Here is an 18,705-nt window from a genome sequence, read left to right as displayed (position 1 = left end):
CTCTATCCTCATGGATGTGTTTCTCTACACTGCTCCCAGCACATTTATCTATCTCTACCTTTGTCCCCTCTTGCCCTTCATCTCCTCTTCCTGACATGGCAGACCAGGAAGAACATGGGCTGCAACATCAGATAGGCCTGGGTTCAGATCCTCCTTCTAGCACTTACTAGCAGTGTGATCTTGGGCAAATCACTTAGCCTCCCTGAGCCTGTTTCTTCATCAATTACCCACCTCTGGGATCTACACAAGAATAAAATGAGTTAATTCCATTAGAAGCTTGATCTGGTGTGTGTTGGCCTCAGAGAAGGATGACTTTTTTTTTTTTAATCTAATTTATCTTTTTTTTAGATCCTTTTTAAAAAATTCTTAATTGGAGAATAATGGCTTTACAGTGTTGCGTTGGTTTCCACCATACATTAACATCAGCCATGCATATATCCCCTCCCTCTTGAACCCTCCCTCCCACCTCCCATCCCATCCAATTCCAGACCACCCCTCTTGGTTGTCACAGAGCACCAGGTTGAGCTCCCTGTGTTGTATATCAGATTCCCACTGGCTATCTACTTTACATGTGGTAACATGTATGTTTCAACGCTACTTTCTCAATTTGTCCCACTCTCCTTTCCCCACTGTGTCCACAAGTCTGTTCTCTATGTTTGTGTCTCTATTGCTGCCGTACAAATAGGTTCATCAGTACCATTTTTCTAGATTCGGCATATACACATTAATATACAATATTTGTTTTTCTCTTTCTGTATTATTTCACTCTGTTAAAGAGACTCTGGGTTCATCCACCTCACTAGATCTGACTCAGATTCATTCACTCTTATGGCCGAGTAATATTCCACTGTATATATGTATACAGCTTCTTTACCCATTCACCTGTCAGTGGACATCTAGGTTGCTTCCACATCCTGACTGTTGTAAGCAGTGCTGCAGTTAGCATTGTGGTACATGTGTCTTTTAGAATGGTTTTCTCAGGATACATGCCCAGTTGTGGAGTTGGGTCACATGGTAGTTTTATTCCTAGTTTTCAAAGAAATCTCCATATTGTTTTCCATAATGATTTCATCAGTTTATATTCCCACCAACAGTATAAGAAGGTTCCCTTTTTTCCACACCCTGCCCAGCATTTATTGTTTGTGGATTTTATGGTGATGGCCATTCTAACCAGTGTGGGGTGATACCTCATTGTAGTTTTGATTTGCATTTCTCTAATAATACGTGATATTGAGCATTTTTTCATGTGTCTATTAGCCATCTTTGTGGAAGGATGATCTTTTTTTTTTCTAAGTGAGGGCACTGATTCACACCCAGGCCCTTTGACCCCAAGTCCAGTGCTCTCTGCTTCATAGGGCTGCCTCTGTTGTGGGCTAGAGAAGCAGGAGAGTAGAGACAGGTGGTCGGGAAGGGCTTGGCTGGCTTCAGCTGGCTGCAAGGAGCTGGTCCCCATGGAGGCCTGTGTGGAGTCCACCCCCTGCTGCCTCCGGGGGCCTGCAGACCAGGGATGAGGTTGAGCCAGCGGCCTTCCTCTGGGGCCTGTGGACCTGAGCCAATTTGCATGAGGGCTATAAATAGTTGGCTCACCTTGTTTTTGTGCTATTACTCCACCCCCTGGCCTTCCCACCAGTGTTCAGATGCTTTGCAAGGTAGGTGAGTGACTCTAGCTCTGCTGTGCAGGGAGCCCCATGTGCCAGGGCCCAAGACCTCTCTTAGGGTCTCATGGTGATCGATAGAAGGTGATGTCTGCTTACAGTGTCTCTCTTCCTCCAGGGATCCACACAGTGCGGTTGGGGCAGAGATGGTGTTGGAACCTGGCTGGGGCCTGTGCTCTAGTTTTAGTCCTAGGTAGTTGGGGCTAGGTGACATCACCCTGGGTTACTGCCAGGTAGCCCCAGGGCAGCCCGTGATCCTCTTCCTCATGATGCTGCGGTCAGGCTGTACAGGTTTGGGGCCAGGACAGGGCCCACTGTGGTTGTGGTTTTCCCTCCAGTGGCTTCTAACTGACTGCAAGCCCCAGCTGTTCTGAGTGCTGCAGAACTGGAGGGCAGGCTGATAACTGTCTCTGCCGTGATCCTGTGGACGGCTGGCTCCTGCTAGGGGACCCAGAGCCCATGGGCCACCTGGACTGGGCCCTGAGGGAAGTGGAGTGTGGGTGGGGGAGAGGAGGAACCAGCCTGCAGGCACTGAGCCCACCTGCTCCTTCAGGATGAGCAACTCCATTCTTGGAGACTTCAGTTTTCCTCTCTGAGAGGTAGGGTGAGTTATCAGGACTGTCTTCCTAGGCTACTAGGAGCCTGGAGACCTGGATGTGGTGAGGATGTTAGTGTACTTTGTAAGCTGTGAAGGATGGTGCACAGAGGAAAGAGGGCTGCTATTAGCAAGAAGGAGTGATAGTGGCAAGAGGCCCCCACCTTGAGTCTTGTGGGGTTGGTGTTGGCTGTACAAGTTCGCATCAATGCCACAGCCCTCCGGCAAGGCTCTGTGCCTCATCTGGGGGATGGGGTGACTGAGACTCGGGCCAGGTGACTCTCAGAGTGCCCCCGCCAGGACTGTTGGGAAGCCTGAGGCTGAGCCATGTCTGCTGAGGGTCGGGCCCTGGAATGTGGTTGCAGACACGAGGCAAGTGTGTGCTGTGTTGAGGTCATGCTGATCCTTCCGGAACCCCAGACCACACAGGGTGACAGGAGGAGCGCAATAGCCTTTTGCTTAGAAATTTGAGACCCTCACCCGGGCTCTGACATGCACTCCCAGCCAGGCCTGTGCAGCTCACTGTCCACTGCAACACTGACTGTGTACCCACTGCCTGCCACCCACTCACACGTCCTCACAGGTACACACATCTCCATGGCCGTGGAGTCACACCCACATGTATGGCTGCCCCCCCTCCCCCTAACACCAGCTTGCATACTCATGCGTGCTTGGGGCCCAGGGAGGAGGCGGCTGCAGCCCACAGATGGCTTTCCCTCCCTGCCTGCTGAGTGGTCAGTGCGGCTGGTCTCAGACGTGAGCTCACACACCCACGCTCACTCCTTCTAAGTAGGAGCCAGGCCCAGGCAAGGGACATGGTGGAATCTGCCCTGCCTGGCCCCTCTTCTGTATTCTGGTGGCTGGCTTCAGAGGACTGGCTGGACCATTGGGCTGGGCTGCAAGCTGAGGTCAGTGTTTCCTGTGAGCTCATCTGGGCTTGGAACTCCCAGCGGGCCTGGCTGCTGCTCTGCGGCCATGTGGATGAGCTGGGGGAGACGTCCCGGGGCCAAGGTGGTGTTGTCTATGTAGACAGGCATGTGTGGCAGGGGGATAGGGATACATGTCTTAGTCTGGTCTGCCTCTGTGCCATCTTATGTTCAGGATGGAGCAAGGCTGTATATATGTGGATATACACGAGTGAGCATTCCTGCAGCCACGGTAGTGGAGCTCCCCTCTACGGACCCTGGACCCTGAGCCAGTGTCTGGGCAGGTGTATGAGTGTGCACCTGTGTGCTTGCACAGCTGAGCATCCTCCACGATGACAAGCCAAAAGACCCTCAGGGTCACCTGTCATGACCATTGATTTGAGGAACTGTGAGGAATGGGGGCATGTGGGGCCAATGTGTGTGGTATAAGAAGCAAATTCAGCATTATGTTTAATGTTAAAATAGTTTTATATTTGAGAAAAATTTAGTTTAAGAATGCAGGCAACTTTCCAGGCGAGAGGCGCCTGAACCCAAGGGGCTTGGGTTCAGAAGTGTCAGGTGTACCTATCTGGGTGGGGCTTTTCACTACCCTGGTCCCAGACGAAATGGGGACGTAATTAGTAGAATCCCAGCTTTAGGTTCTGCTTCATCCTCAGGATTTCAGTTTCCTGTAGGGAATGTGGGGGTGATCATCTTGACCCTGGTTGTCTACTTGGGTGCTATGCTCAGTCGCTAAGTCATGTTGGACTCTTTGTGACTCCATGGTCTGTAGCTCACCAGGCTCCTCTGTCCATGGGATTTTCCAGGCAAGAATACTGGAGTGGGTTGCCATTTCCTTCTCCAAGGGGATCTTTCTGACCCAGGGATCGACTTGTGTTTCCTGCACTGTAGGTAGATTCTTTACCACTGAGCCATCAGGGAAGCCCTGTCTGCCTAGGTAGTTATGGGCAAACACCAAACTATGCAAACCAAGCAGGGCTGCAGGGGGCAAGGAGGATGGGGTACTGTCCTTCCCATCTTGGCTGCCACTGAGGTGCTGGAGCCCAGCATATACTCGGTACCTGCACATAGTAGGTGCCTAGCCATTGACTATTAAAGGAGGCATTGAATGACTGACTCTCCAAATAAATAAGATGGAAGTCCCAGGCTTACATGTCTCCAGGGCCCAGGTAGGATTTGGAGAGAAGTGTAAGCAGGGCTTTGAACTAGAGTGAACTGGCAGGGGTGCTCAACCAAGGGGGCGGTGCCAGCCAGATATTGCCCAGTGGGCCTGATGTTACACCTTCCAGTTTCATCAGGGAAGTCACAAATGTCATCTTACGTAAAACTTAGTTTTAATATTGGCAACTAGGACTAGTGCATTTAAAGGACCATGTGGAAGCTCTGAGGGGAGTGGGAACCTGACCACCCTCCCCGGGCTGTGCCTGGGGCCTGCCTCAGGTCTTCTGTCTCCGCAGCCCCACTCCAGGCCCCAACATGGCACCGTTCCTGCGCATCTCCTTCAACTCCTACGAGCTAGGCTCCCTGAAGGCCGCGGACGAGGCAAGCCAGCCCTTCTGTGCTGTGAAGATGAAGGAGGCTCTCAGCACAGGTAGGGCTGGAGGCTGGACCCCACCCATTTTGCAGTCACTGGCAACAGGGAATTGCCAGTGGGGCAGGGAATTCAGAGCCAGGAGGCAATGGCAATGGAAGGAACTATCTTGTTCTAGAACGTTTGAGGGATCCTTCTCTTCCTTGTCCTCAACTCCCTGCCCAGCTCACCTGGCAGTGCAGGACAGTAGAAACTACCCACTGCCTATAGGACCTCCTGCACTGGCTACGTGGAACCTTCTCTGGGGCCCAGAGCTTCTGGTTCCTCCCCATTGGTTGTTTTGCCAAGAATGGGCTCCTTGCAGGAGCTCCGTGTGTCCATCTGTGCCAGGCCCTGTGCTGGGAACAGAGGACACTGCCATGCTCCAAGGCTGACCAGGCTCTGCCCTCATGGGGCTCACAGTCAGGTGGGGGAGCCAGACAGTGAATCTTGTGATAGGGAAATCCAGACGAGGTACCATCCCAGGCTGCAGTCAGGAAGGGCTTCCTGGAAGAAGCAGACATCTCACATCATTCCTGCTTGCTTCTGTCCTCGCCTGGTGAACCCTGGCTCATCCTTTAGTTCTCAGCTAAGCTGTCCCTTCCTTTAGGAAGCCTTCCCTGACCCTTAAGCTGGGGCAGGCCACCTGACCATGGGTAGGTCTAGACCCACTGACGTTGCTCTCCTCAGTCTTTTCACAGCTATGATTTAATATTCACTTGAGGGGTGAACTGATTCATGTCTCTGCCTAGAACTGGGGCTCTAGGACAGGCACATGAATGTCCAGTATCGTGGCTGGTGTGTGGGAGCCCACAGCAGTATTCACTGAGTGAATGCATAAGGGAAGGCGACATGTAAGAAGGGCTGGAGGAAGAGGGTCACAGGAAAAGGAAATAGCAAGAACAAAGGCCCAGGGTGGAACCTAGTGGGGGCGCCCTCAGGGAACAGCCAGTGTTTCTGTGTTCTGGAATAGATCATGAGTGAGATGGTGAGGCGTGCAGAGCACAGTTGTGAGGACTGAGGCATGGCGACCCAGGCCCCCGGGGAGAGAGCAGGCAGATTCCGCAGGATGCAAGGCCACGGGGAGGTCAGGGAGGGAGGGGTGGAGGGGCCCTCGCCCGACCTCGCCTGCCGGCCCACTGCAGAGCGCGGGAAGACGCTGGTGCAGAAGAAACCCACCATGTACCCCGAGTGGAGGTCCACGTTCGACGCCCACGTCTACGAGGGGCGCGTCATCCAGGTCGTGCTGATGCGGGCCGCCGAGGAGCCGCTGTCCGAGGCGACGGTGGGTGTGTCCGTGCTGGCCGAGCGCTGCAAGAAGAACAATGGCAAGGCCGAGTTCTGGGTGAGGAGCGCAGCCACGGGCGCACAACATGGGTGGGCAAAGGGAGCGGGGAGGGCCAAGGGCACCCCAGGCTCCAGCCACCAACAACCTGGGTTTGAATCCTGGTCCTGCGAGTCATCAGATCCTTAGCTTCTCTGAGTCCATTTCTGAATCTGTAAAAGGAGAAGCTGCTAAAGAGACCTACCTTGGGGTCGGTTGTTCGAAGGAATGAAAAGCTGAGGGTGAAGGGCTTACTGCAGCACCTGGCCCCCAGGCAGCTCTCAAGAGAGCCCTCCTGGTGTTGTGGCTGATTTTTTCCCTTTTAATTTTGCAAAAGCAGGATGTACAGAGTTAAACATCTCAAGCTGTCCAAAAGGGCAGCTCCTGGCTCTAACACCAGGCCCCAGTCCCCGCTTCCCAGAGGCCCCCATTGTTCCCAGTTCTGTTTGGAATCTTCGCAGATATTCCAGGCCCAGGCAGGCACTGGGGAACACCAGTTATGATCTTCCACAGCAAAGGAGTGGGGGGCCTGCCACTCACCTGCCCAAACCTGGACTTTGCACCCACATGTGGCCATGTGTCCCTTGTGGCCACAGGATCCCCATGCTGGCAGAGCATCCCTACCCCCTGGGGTTACATGTGGACTCCTGCAGCCAAGATGCACCCCCCCAGGAAAGACCCTGTGACCATGGAGACTCTGCTTAGCCTCCAGTGAGGGGTGAAGGAACTGGCCAGGACAGAGGTTGACCTGGGGCTACACCCAGTCTTGAATAATCAGGCAGAGACACCTCGTGTGTCTGTCCAGTGCCCCAGCGGACACAGTCGGGCTCCAGGCCCCAGGTCTGGGGAAGCTGAGGGCCCTGTCCTGAGGACCAGCCAGTCTGTGTGAAACTGGCCACAGAGAGAGAACCAGCACTGTTTCAATGCGCGTGTGCCTGTGTATGTCTGGGGGGGCAGGGAGGGGTACCTACATTCTAAGATCCTTGTGAAGGGGGTGGCCGGGGTTGAGGGTGGGGAGTTTCCCTTCCCACTCTGTTCCCAGGGCCATGTGGCCAAGCTGGGTGTGGGCTGGATCCTTTCACTTCCCCAAATGTAATAATACCCCAGGATGAGGGTGGGGGCGGGGCTCAGGGGTGGGGCCCTGCCCACTCTGAGCAGACAGGTGGCCGGCCGGAGGCCAGGACTCCCTGGGCCTTGAGGGACCAACCATGGGGGCGGGTTCTGAGTCTGGCTTGGCCCAGGCCCGCCCTCATTGACTCCCCCACCCTCACCCCTGCAGCTGGACTTGCAACCCCAGGCCAAGGTGTTGATGTCAGTGCAGTATTTCCTGGAAGACGTAGGTAAGCCCCTCCCTACCTGGGCTGGGGATGGAGGTTCAGAGGCCAGAATGGAGGTTTAGGGAAGCACCTTCCATCAGCGGTCTGGCTGGGACTGCCCCGGGAGGGACTGAAAGGGTAAGGCCCCTCCCAAGGGCCAGGGTTGACTTCTCTGCTCACTGGCCCCCAGATTGCAAGCAGTCTATGCGGGGTGAAGACGAGGCCAAGTTCCCAACGATGAACCGCCGTGGAGCTATCAAACAGGCCAAAATTCACTATATCAGGAACCACGAGTTCATCGCCACCTTCTTTGGGCAGCCCACGTTCTGCTCCGTGTGCAGAGAGTTTGTTTGGTGAGACTGGTTGTGCCCACTGGGGTGGGGCAGCGGGGAAGGAGGGCCCCCATCCCTGGCCTTTCCCACACTCACCCAGACTGGCCACTTGCCTTTCAGGGGTCTCAACAAGCAAGGCTACAAGTGCAGGCGTAAGTGTCTCCACTGCCCGGTGTGTATGCGCATGTGTGTGCACATGTGTGCCTGCGTGCATTCACAGCAAAGTCTGTGTCCCTGTGTTGGAATGGTATGTCTGCATGAAACCTGTGTGTGTGTTTGCGTGTGTGGTGTTCCAGGCGGGTGGGCCTGTGTGGACGGTAACTGCATCAGTGAGTGCCAGAGCTGGAGTGTCTCTTCCCAGCGTTTCCTGTTCAGTGATGTCACATTGGTGGCCTGAAAGAGGCCCCAGTGGAGTACACACACAGAACCTGCCAGCACTGCACATCAGGGCTTTCCCCGCTGAGAGGCTATCAGAGCTTTGCCAGTGCATCCCTGGCTACACACGTGCTCCTCTTTAGACCCGCGTGCATCTGGGTGCACACGTAACCAGCACACCATGACGGTGCCTGCACAAGGTGGTGTGGGCCACTGGTGGTGAGCAGAGACTCTGGAGCCAGCCTGCCTGGGTCTGAACCCCAGCTCTGCCACTTCCTTGCTGTCAGACCTTAGGTACAGTTACTTAACCTCTCTGTGCCTCAGTTTCTTCATCTGTGAAATGGGGATAGTAGAGTCATTGTGAAGACCAAATGGGATAAAATACGTAAAGCTGTGTTCTAAGTGTGAGTGGTGTACTGTTAGCATCCCGTGTAAGAAGTCTTGTCCTTCCTCCCCTGCTGTGCATGTGTGCCCGAGGGTCTCTGTGTAGGGGTGCATCTGTGTGTGTGTGGGAGGCGGGGTTAGAGGGTGTGAGAGCTTAGGAGCTGTGTGCCGTCCTGGGCCACAACGAGGACTCCCCTGCCTCCAGTTCGCAGTGCCAGCCCCACCCCATCCTTCCCTTCTGCCCCACTCCCTGCCCACCGAGACTCCTTGAGCCTTCCCTAATCTCTGAGGACTCCCCACCCCAGATCAGCCTGTCCTCCTTGCCCCATCCTTCCCAGGCTCCTCCCACAGGGACTGGCGGGAGGAGAGAAAAATCAAGCTCCGGGGCCGAGGCCTCTGTGGAGTGAGGGTGTGGGTGGTCGGGGAGAACGGTGGCTTTGTGTAGAGGGCAGGACTGGGCCGGCGGGCGCCAGCTCATAGACTCTGCCCCTCCTGGGCCTTCCCGTCCCCCTCCTGGGCCTGTGCCTCCTCAAGAATGTAATGCTGCCATCCACAAGAAATGCATCGACAAGATCATCGGCCGGTGTACAGGCACTGCAGCCAACAGTCGGGACACCATAGTGAGGCTGGGCCCAGGGCAGGGGTTTGGGGGTGGCGGGGATCCGAGCTGTCCCCACCCCTTCCCTGTCGGGTCTCCCTTCCTCCCTGTTTTCCTTCATCCTTCCTTCTCCTGGCTTGACCCCTGGGATCCCTGGATTTCCCATTCCCTATGGGGCCCTCTTGGGAAATCTACCATGTGTGGGGTTGGGTTGGGGAGAGTTAGGGGGTGAGGAAGGGGCTGGAGTTGGCACGTGAGCTTTGACCTGTGACCCTGCATCCCAGTTCCAGAAAGAACGTTTCAACATCGACATGCCGCACCGGTTCAAGGTTTATAACTACATGAGCCCCACCTTCTGTGACCACTGTGGCAGCCTGCTCTGGGGGCTGGTGAAGCAGGGATTAAAGTGTGAAGGTGCATGCGGCGGGGGTGGGGGTGGGAGGGGTGGGAACTATGACCAGCTGAGGTTGCCTTTGCTGCCTCACTTGGGGAATCTCACGTGGGTGAGGCCTCCTGGCCCCTCTCACTGGCCCAACCGACTACCCTTTACTGCTGTGAGACCATCAGAAGGTGGCCCCACCGCTCTAAGCTCCATGTCTTCCATTATAAAACGGGGCTGAGTCAAGTTGGCCCCAGTCACTTAGAAGAACGGTGCTGAAGGTGCTCAGTTGGAGGGGCCTGTCTCAGCAGCTTAAAACACGCTCCTCACTGGCCCTCTCCTGACCTCCAGCTTCACTGTAGCAAGAGACCTCTGGAGGAAAAGGGACTTCTCTAGTTTGTCCCAGACATTTGTTTTTTATTTTTTAAGTAAGAAAAGATTTGTGGTGATGATTTCAGACACATCTTTTTCTAAAGGCAGGAAACCCAGCAGACCTTGCCCTCCTTTCTCCTCCGTCCCTCCCTGCCCCACTGGCTGCCAGCCTGGGCCAGAGCCCTGATGGTCTGCTTCTCTGCCCACCACAGACTGTGGCATGAACGTGCATCACAAGTGCCAGACGAAAGTAGCCAACCTCTGTGGCATCAACCAGAAGCTCTTGGCCGAGGCCTTGAACCAAGTTAGCCAGGTGGGCAGGCACTGTGGGGAGCTTGGACAGAGGGTCTTGGGGTTGGGGACCAGTCCAGGCTCATGCTCTCTCCTAGGGGGTGAACTGCAGTGAGGGGCATTTATACCTAAGACCCCACTTCTGAAAGATCCATTTCAAGGTCTGGTCATTAGAAAGTGGTGGGCTTGTTCTCTTAAGATATTAGTTATTCAAGCAGTGCTCTGAGGGTGAACCTGGAGGACTGCAAGTTTGGAACTCTTGGAACTAAAGCCTTTATATGTTTATGTTTTGTGTGTGTGTGTTTGGGTATGTGGGTGAAGCTTGAAGGATGTCACAAAACTTTAAAATTGTAGAATCTATCACAAGTGAAGGAAAACAACCACCACAACAAAAAATAAGTCTAGGTTCTATTAAGTGGTTGGGAGGGTAGGATTCAATTTCCAAAACTTTTGTTTGTAACCAGTGCCTTTCAGACCTCCAAGGAATCTCTGTGCTAGAAGTGTGTGTATGTGTGTCTCTGTATGTACTCTCTTGCACATGTGTACATGCACATGCACCACCTAGGTGTCCTGGGCTCTGCCCCTCGCTGTCCCCCATTGGTATTGAGGGTGGAGTTATGGATGGTTGGGGTCCTCCCTCTGGGTTGGGAGTTCTGACCATGCTATGACCTCTGGGTGCCTCCCCCCCCAACCCCCACCTCCTCCTCCAGAGATCTTTAAAGAAGGAATCAGAGACCCAAGAGACTGTTGGGATCTACCAGAATTTTGAGAAAAAGCCAGGAGTCTCTGGAGATGATGTCGCAGGTAAAGCTATGCCCATGCCTTCCAAGAAGGCCCCTCCCCTCCCCCGCCAGCATGGGACCCTGTCTCCCCACACAGTCGAACGTGCCTGTAGAGGAGGCCGCTCCATTGGGAGGGATCCAGCAGGGCAGGGCCACCCTCTGGGCCTCCGGGCAGAGACCAGAGTCGGAAGCGGCTATGTCTCGGCAGAAACTGGGACCTATGGCAAGATCTGGGAGAGCAGCACCAAGTGCAGCATTGACAACTTCACCTTCATCAAGGTCCTGGGCAAAGGCAGCTTCGGGAAGGTGAGAGCCCCATGGCCCCGGGGCAGGCACCCTGAGCCACCTGAGCCCAGAATCCCAGGGACGCCTGCTTCCCACCCTCTCTGTCTGCTTCCCGGTGGGGTGGGGCCATGCACCCTGGACTTGGTTCTGGTCCTCCCCCACTCAGCACCCCTGTTACATCCATCAGGTGCTGCTCGCGGAGCTGAAGGGCAAAAAGGAATTCTTCGCCATCAAGGCTCTCAAGAAAGACGTGGTCTTGATCGATGACGACGTGGAGTGCACCATGGTGGAGAAGCGGGTGCTGGCGCTCGCCGGGGATCATCCATTTCTCACCCACCTCTTCTGCACCTTCCAGACCAAGGTGCCTGACCCACCCACTGTCAGTGCCCCTGGCCCACAGCCCTCCTCAGTTGCTCAGCTCAGGGCCGCATCTCCCATTGAGACTCGCCAGAACAGGGCCCCTTCTTCCTCAGATCGCTTAAGGCAGGGCTGAATTCCCTCGTCCTCAGATGTTCCCCCCGCAGGTCCCCCAGGGCAGAGTTGTTCCCTGCTTCCTGTTAGGGCCTGCCCCTGGTGATCCTGTCAGGGTGCCTGCCTTTGCTTTCTGTCCCTCTGCTCACCATCCTCCCACCCCCCTGCCCCCACTGCAGGACCACCTGTTCTTTGTGATGGAGTTCCTCAATGGGGGCGACCTGATGTACCACATCCAGGACAAAGGCCGCTTCGAGCTCTCCCGTGCCACGTACGCGAGGCCCCGTGGGGGGAAGAGCCCTCTGCCCGTCTGCCTTCCATTCCTTCTCCTTGGCCCCTGGAGAAGCTAGCCTGGGCTGGAGCTGGGGTTGGGGAGACTTGGGGTGGCCAGGGCCATCCCCCGCCCGGTGTGGGAAGCCAGGGGTGGTGGGTGAGCTGTGGCTGGGAACCCAGCCTGGTCATATGCCAGATCCTGTCGCCTCCATGGGCCTCAGCCAGGTGGGGATCTTGTTCAAGGCAGGACCCAGCTGGGTGGCCCTTAAACCTGCACGCACTGCTAACTGTGTGTGTGCACATAGGCATATCTGTATAAACGCATACACTCTTAGGACAGAGAATGGTCTCCTTTGGAGCTTTCTCCTTCTTAATTTTTTTTTCCTGTCTTGGCTACCAGCCCCTACTTGCCCGACACAAGATGTACTTGATGAGGCCCAGGTTGTCTATGAAGTTATGCGCAGCATTTCCTGTCCCTGGGGGGACAGAAGAAGACCTAGGGAGAAGCAGGGGCTGCTCACAGAAATCTCAGGACACTGTATGTGTGTGTGTGTGTGTGTGTGTGTTGTCTCATCCAGGTTTTATGCGGCTGAGATAGTCTGTGGACTACAGTTTCTGCACCAGAAAGGGATCATTTACAGGTGCGGGGATCGGGAGATGGGGGGTGTTTAGGAGGGGAGGCCCCAACCCCATCATATCCTCTGAAGTGCTCTGAATGGGGCCCGGTCCAGCTCTGGCCCCATCTCTGCATGGAGTCGGTCTTTTAGTTGGGTATTTGCCTAAACCACCTACTCCATTGCTAGAATTCCTTGTGGCCCCTTAGCTGAGGCTGGCACAGCTCCAGGGGCTGGGACCTCCCCAAGCATACTCAGTGCCAGGCAGGGAGCGCAGCACTGACTGGTATGGTGTCTCCCTCACTATGAGTCTCCCTCTAAAGCCCCATCCGAGCACTCTGAACTTCCACCCATAGGGACTGGTTTCATAAATTCTCACCCAACAAATGATAGTCCTATCCTGCCATTCATATGTATCTATGCCAAAGGATGAGGCAGGGCTCTGTGCTGTTGTGGGATGATGCCACGGGATGTCATCAAGTGGAAAACCCATCCATGGGACAGTGTATTCTGAGTACTAGGGTCCAGGCTTTAAAAGGTGGTGTGAGATGCACATTATAACATGCAGTCCATGCCTAGACTCACTCTAGGGAAGTAGGATGGTGTGTGTGGAACACACAGTAGTCAGCTTGCAGGAAGCACTTGTATTTAGCACTTCTTTGCCCTCCTCTTCCTCATTCCCCCATCCCTGTGGGAGAATGCTAGACTAACAGTGGGGACATGGGAGGGAGCTGCCTGGAGGAGGGGAGTGGGCCCTAACGACTCGTCCTCCTGTCCTTTCCCCGCAGGGACCTCAAGCTGGACAATGTGTTGCTGGATCACACCGGCCACATCAAGATTGCCGACTTCGGCATGTGCAAGGAGAACATGTCCGGGGACAAACAGGCCAGCACCTTCTGCGGCACCCCTGACTACATCGCCCCTGAGGTGAGCGGCACCATCCCAGCCCCGGCCGACACCTTGCCTCCACAGGGCGGGCGTGACTGGTGATGTCTGAGCTGCAACTGGGAGGCTGAGGAGATCCGGCCAGGGCTTGTGTTCCGGGGCCCCCTCAGCTCCGACACTTTGTCTGCTCCAGATCCTGCAGGGCCTGAAATACTCGTTCTCTGTGGACTGGTGGTCCTTCGGAGTCCTTCTGTATGAGATGCTCATTGGTCAGTCCCCCTTCCATGGTGATGATGAGGACGAACTCTTCGAGTCCATCCGGGTTGACTCACCGTACTATCCTCGCTGGATCACCAGGGAGTCCAAGGACATCCTGGAGAAGGTGGGAGGCCCTGGACGGGGCTGGCCGGGGTGGGGGCTGGCAGATACCTGGTCTTGGGAGTGCCAGAAGCCCCCTGTCTCAGGGATGGTGGCCTCGCTGATGCTCTGGTCCTCACCCACCCGGGGGAGTCACCCTCCTGCTGCGATCCCAGGACCTCCTGTCTGGGTTCCCTGCGCTGAGGCAGTCTGGCATGGAAGTGACAGGCTTAGGGTCAGGAGATAGACGGACCCTAGGCTAAACTCTGAGTCTGTCTCCTTATCTACAAAATGAGGCTAGGGGAGAACCTTTCTCACAGACTTCTGGCGGGGGGGGAAACATAAATGTGTGATGCTCAGGCCTGTGCCAGGCAGACAGTAAACACCTAGTAAATGACCACTGCTTATACTCACAAATCCCACCAGCCGAGAGTCCCAGCAGCCCCCATCCATGCAGACTTGGGAGCAGAGACCAGAGAGGACTCCTCCACCCCAGAGGCTCTGGGGTGTGATACCGGGCTGGGCCAGACTGGCCCGGGTACCCGTGGGCCTGCTTGGGGGTTTTCTGAGGAACCCGTTTCTTGCAGCCCTTGGGTGCTAACCAGTTTCCTTTGCTGGGTTGCAGCTGCTTGAACGGGACATAAACAAGAGGCTGGGAGTGACAGGGAACATCAAAATCCACCCCTTCTTCAAGACCATCAACTGGGTTCTGCTGGAGAAACGTGCAGTGGAGCCGCCCTTCAAGCCCAAAGTGGTACGTGATCCCACTCCAGTGGGGGCTGCCACTCCACATTGCCCCCTACTGCCTTCCCGGGTGGGCTCCTCCTGCTTTGCCCTTCCTCCCTCCTGCATCATTTACATGCTCTCCGCTTCTCCCTTCTTCTGATGAATCCACTTTCCCAACCCTTCTGGCAGGCTGAGTCACAGCCTCTACCCCTTTGTTCTCATGGTCTCTCCTCGGTCAGTCAGTCATTCAACAAACATTTGGTAACAGTGGATCCAGCACCCTTTACCATACATTCTCTTTTATTTATTTATTTATGGTGACACTGAGTCTTTGTTGCGTCACGCAGGCTTTCTCTAGTTGCAGCGACTGGGGGCTGTTCTTTGTTGTGGTGCATGGCCTTTTCATAGCGGTGTCTTCTCGCTGAGAAGCACAGGCTCCAGGCACACAGACCTCAGTAGTGGTAGTGCACAGGTTTAGTTGCTCTGAGGCATTGTGGAATCTTCCCAGACTAGGGATTGAACCCGTGTCCCCTCACTGCGCCACCAGGGAAGTCCAACCATACATTCTTTAACACCCACTGTGTGCAGGGGAGTATGCTTTGGTAATCAGAGTTAAGGCCTCCCTCCATCTATTCATCCACCCATTCAATCCATTTTGCCATAAATATTGAAAATGCTGAGTGCCTTCTGAGTGCAGAGCACTGACCTGGGGTGCATGCACAGCCGAGTGGGAGGCCCAGCCCCAGAACTGGAGGACCCCAGCTCCTCAGAGAGATAAGAACTTGCAGGCTGGTGATCATTTATGATAAAAGATATCATTATGAGAGATGTCACAAGGCCACACACGATCAGTTGCCATGAGGAGGGTCTGGCGGCAGGAGCCAGGATCCAGAGTTAGGAGTAGGTCTGAGAGGAAATGGGATGTGGGCAGGGCTGAGGAGGCTTGGCCAGGCTGGGGCCAGATGCTTTCCAGGGAAAGCAGGGTTGCTGTACATAACAGCCTAGAATCTAGAGAAGCCGCCAGGAGCAAGCAGGAGAGCAGAGGCAGGCTGGGCTTCTCAGAAGTCGGACACCAAGGCCCTTCTCTGATCACAGCTCTTCCCTCCCTTCCTTTTTCTCTCCTTTCCTTCTCCTCGCTCCTTGAGGACACTGTTCCCACCTAGCAGCCTGTGTAACATGCTCCAGTGTTTGTGTCTTAAAACCACAGAGAACTCCCCCAACTCCAGGGACCTCAAACTCACAGCCTCCTGCCCTGGGCACATTACTAGCAGGCAAGGCAGGAATATCCCACAGCCTGCGTTTAGTGTCATGCTTTTGATAGAAAGAGGGATGGACTGATTTTAAACAACACCAGGCATATGTGCTAATCAGCAGCAATCCCTCTCAGAGGGAAGAGGTGGGGCCTGTGATGAGCTGGCCAAGGGGTTTCAGCACCAAGAGTGGACAGACCTGCCAGGAAACTGGCCCAAACTGCTCTGCTCTGTCAGTTTTTCAAAGAAGCCGGGAACCTGGATTTTTCTTTCTTTTTTTTTTTTGGCTGCACCACACAGCACATGGGATCTTACTTTCCCAACCAGGGATTGAACCCATGGTTTTGGGAAGTCCCAAAAACTTGATTTTGATGTCATATTGCCTAATTTAAAAATATTGGCTCAGGAATTTCCTGGCAGTCCAATGGTTAGGACTCTGAGCTTTCACTGGCTAGAGAACTAAGATCCCATAAGCCATGTGGTGCGGCCAAAAAAAAAATTGGCTCAAATGCTGTTAAAACTAATGGCTAGTCAAAATGGTTGTACCTGCAACTCAGTTTGACCTGAGGGCCACCAGCTTGAGACCTCTTTCTATCACACTTTCACTGTACCCTGAGAAGCAGAGTTGGCAGACTTTTCCTGTGAACAGCCTGATAGAAAATATTGTAGGCTTTGCAGGCCAGATAGTCTCAAAGTGGCCGTAGATGTTGCCATAGACACAGCAGCATGTCAGTTAATAGGCATGGTTGTGTACTAATAAAACTTTATTTATTGATGTTGAACCATTGAATTTCATTTAATTTTCACATGTCATGAAATTTTATTCTCCTTTTGTTTCTTTTTCTAAACATTTAAAAATGCAAAATCCAGTCTGAGCTTGTGGGACCTACAAAAACAGGTGGTGGGAGGGGTTTGACCCGGGGCTGTATTGCCTGCTTGGGCAAATGCCCACCTTTCCTCCTCCAGGCCCCCTGCTGGCTTCCCTCAGCCCCTTGGGTAACAGCATCCCCCTTCCAGCAGAGAGGCTCCCTTTTCTGTTCTCAATAAGGATGGCTCTGCTTGGCCCAGCCCAGCAGGGATTCTGGCCCCAGGGGTGGGTCCCTGGAACTTCAGGAACCTACGCCCTTTGAGTCCTGCTTACACACCCCTGCCCTCTGCTTGCAGAAGTCACCCGGAGACTACAGCAACTTCGACCAGGAGTTCCTGAATGAGAAGCCGCGCCTCTCCTACAGCGACAAGAACCTCATCGACTCCATGGACCAAACAGCATTTGCTGGCTTCTCCTTCGTGAACCCCAAATTTGAGAGGCTCCTGGAAAACTGAGGTTCCTGAACGTGTGCCCCAAAAACCCACCCCAGCCTGGGAGCCTGGGTCAGCCAGCACCGCCTGCCGACCCGGCAACGCAGGTGGGGCCCACACTTCATCGGCACCTGCCTGCCCCCCACGATAAGCACCCGTGCAGTTGTCGTGATTTCTGCTGCTGCCCGCCCCACGTGTCCCCCAGAGGGGCCTCAGCTCCTGTTCAGCTGGGCTTTCATGGTACTTCCTCTGTGAATTGTGTGTGAATTTGCTTTTCCTCTGCCCTCAGAGGGAAATTGTAAATCCTGTGTTTCATGACTTGAATGTAGTTATCTATTGAAAAATATATATATTATATATATATTATATATATATATGCACATACATATATATATATAGGCTGTATATATTGCTCAGTAGAGAAGAAATGTGGGGGACTGGTGATATGTTGATCTTTTAAAATATATATATTATATATATATGTCACACACCCTCCTGACCTCCTACCCCCTCTCCAGAAGAAAAAGGAGCACAAACTGAACCACCAGGTGCTTTGATTTGTCTGTCTAAATAAACACCAAGTGGTACCAACCTGGCTGATGGGACACATTTGTCCCAGGAAGCTGGTGGCTGCTGCTCCCACTTCCGGCAGCTGTCTTGGACGCTAAACCTAGCTGTTAACTGCAGATGCAGAACCCCTGGGCTTTCATGCAAATGTGTTTGTATTTATGGGTTTCCTCTGGCTCCAGAGCTGGGGGCCAAAAGCAGAAAACTTTTCTGGGTGGTTGAGGGAGCCCCAGTTGTCTCTTTGGGGTGATGGAACCAGCTGCAGAAAGTCCATCTCAGAAGAATGAGGGGCAAACGTGAAAGGGCAGGACAGTGCAAGGGCCAGCCAGAAGACGTGGGCAAAGGTGGCTAGGCCAGCCTAGACTGGGGAGGAGAAGAGGGGAGAGGAAGGAAATACAGTTCAGACTTCAGGCAGATGTGGATTCAAATCGCAGAGGAGCCAAAAGATGTGGCTTTTCATATGTCACTTAATCATCCAAAATCTCCGTTTCCTCATCTGTACAATGGGCCTGAGTTATTCAGTGTAACTCCTCAAGTTTGTCCCCACCCTTGCCACAGAGGAGTCTGTGTCTGAGTTCTAGAATCTGTTCCCCAGGAGCCCTGGGGACAGGGAGGGGAGCCGGGTAGGTGAAAAAAGGGAGAAAATGCTGAGTGGCTGGGTCGGGGTCGAGAGCCTTGCCCCAGTGTGCCCCGGTGCAGCCAGGAAACGGGGGGATGGGGGGGGGTGGCCGCTGCCCCGAGCCTGCAGGCCTGTATCCCCACCACCTCGGTGGCCTGCTTTCGGCTTCCTGTTTCTTCTTGTCTGTCTCTCTGGGGCCCTGGTCCCTGGCGGTAGGTGAGGTGCCCCCAGAGCCTGATTGGCTGGCCCTGGCAGCCAAGCAACTGGCTTCCAGCAAGTTCATTTTTCTGAACTGAGGTACAAGTTTCCACAGCTGGAGAGGAGTCGGATGTGGAGGGGGGCTGGTGCTGGCCAGGGGAGGGGGCTGGGGGTTGTCGAACTTTCCCCGGAGAGACCAAGCATCCCCTTCCCCCCTCCCCCCACCCCCGCCTGCCCCCTGCTGTGCGTCCAGAAGTGGGGC

At 54.5% G+C, this 18,705-nt stretch overlaps 1 protein-coding gene across 2 annotated transcripts in view; it reads left to right on the top strand.

The window, feature by feature from the left end:
• PRKCD (protein kinase C delta) overlaps window positions 1-17,650 on the top strand; it is a 30,486-nt gene extending 12,836 nt beyond the window's left edge. The window contains exons 3-19 of one of the 2 annotated variants that reach the window (XM_065933487.1): window positions 4,617-4,767; window positions 5,892-6,091; window positions 7,350-7,410; window positions 7,577-7,739; window positions 7,839-7,870; window positions 9,012-9,097; window positions 9,360-9,489; window positions 10,039-10,139; window positions 10,828-10,921; window positions 11,108-11,205; window positions 11,372-11,545; window positions 11,835-11,926; window positions 12,507-12,569; window positions 13,331-13,469; window positions 13,621-13,809; window positions 14,410-14,538; window positions 16,925-17,650. In XM_065933487.1, coding sequence (XP_065789559.1) covers window positions 4,653-4,767; window positions 5,892-6,091; window positions 7,350-7,410; window positions 7,577-7,739; window positions 7,839-7,870; window positions 9,012-9,097; window positions 9,360-9,489; window positions 10,039-10,139; window positions 10,828-10,921; window positions 11,108-11,205; window positions 11,372-11,545; window positions 11,835-11,926; window positions 12,507-12,569; window positions 13,331-13,469; window positions 13,621-13,809; window positions 14,410-14,538; window positions 16,925-17,083 — 2,025 coding nt within the window. In that variant the 5' untranslated portion in view covers window positions 4,617-4,652 and the 3' untranslated portion in view covers window positions 17,084-17,650. The remainder of the gene's footprint in view (window positions 1-4,616; window positions 4,768-5,891; window positions 6,092-7,349; window positions 7,411-7,576; window positions 7,740-7,838; window positions 7,871-9,011; window positions 9,098-9,359; window positions 9,490-10,038; window positions 10,140-10,827; window positions 10,922-11,107; window positions 11,206-11,371; window positions 11,546-11,834; window positions 11,927-12,506; window positions 12,570-13,330; window positions 13,470-13,620; window positions 13,810-14,409; window positions 14,539-16,924) is intronic. The other variant, XM_065933486.1, reaches the window with a different exon arrangement.
• Window positions 17,651-18,705: the final 1,055 nt, after the last annotated feature.

The sequence above is a fragment of the Muntiacus reevesi genome, chromosome 4 (genome assembly GCF_963930625.1).
Source record: "Muntiacus reevesi chromosome 4, mMunRee1.1, whole genome shotgun sequence".
NCBI lineage: Eukaryota > Metazoa > Chordata > Mammalia > Artiodactyla > Cervidae > Muntiacus > Muntiacus reevesi.
The sequence above is the reverse complement of the archived record's forward strand: the minus strand, read 5'-3'. Positions and strand labels throughout refer to the sequence as shown.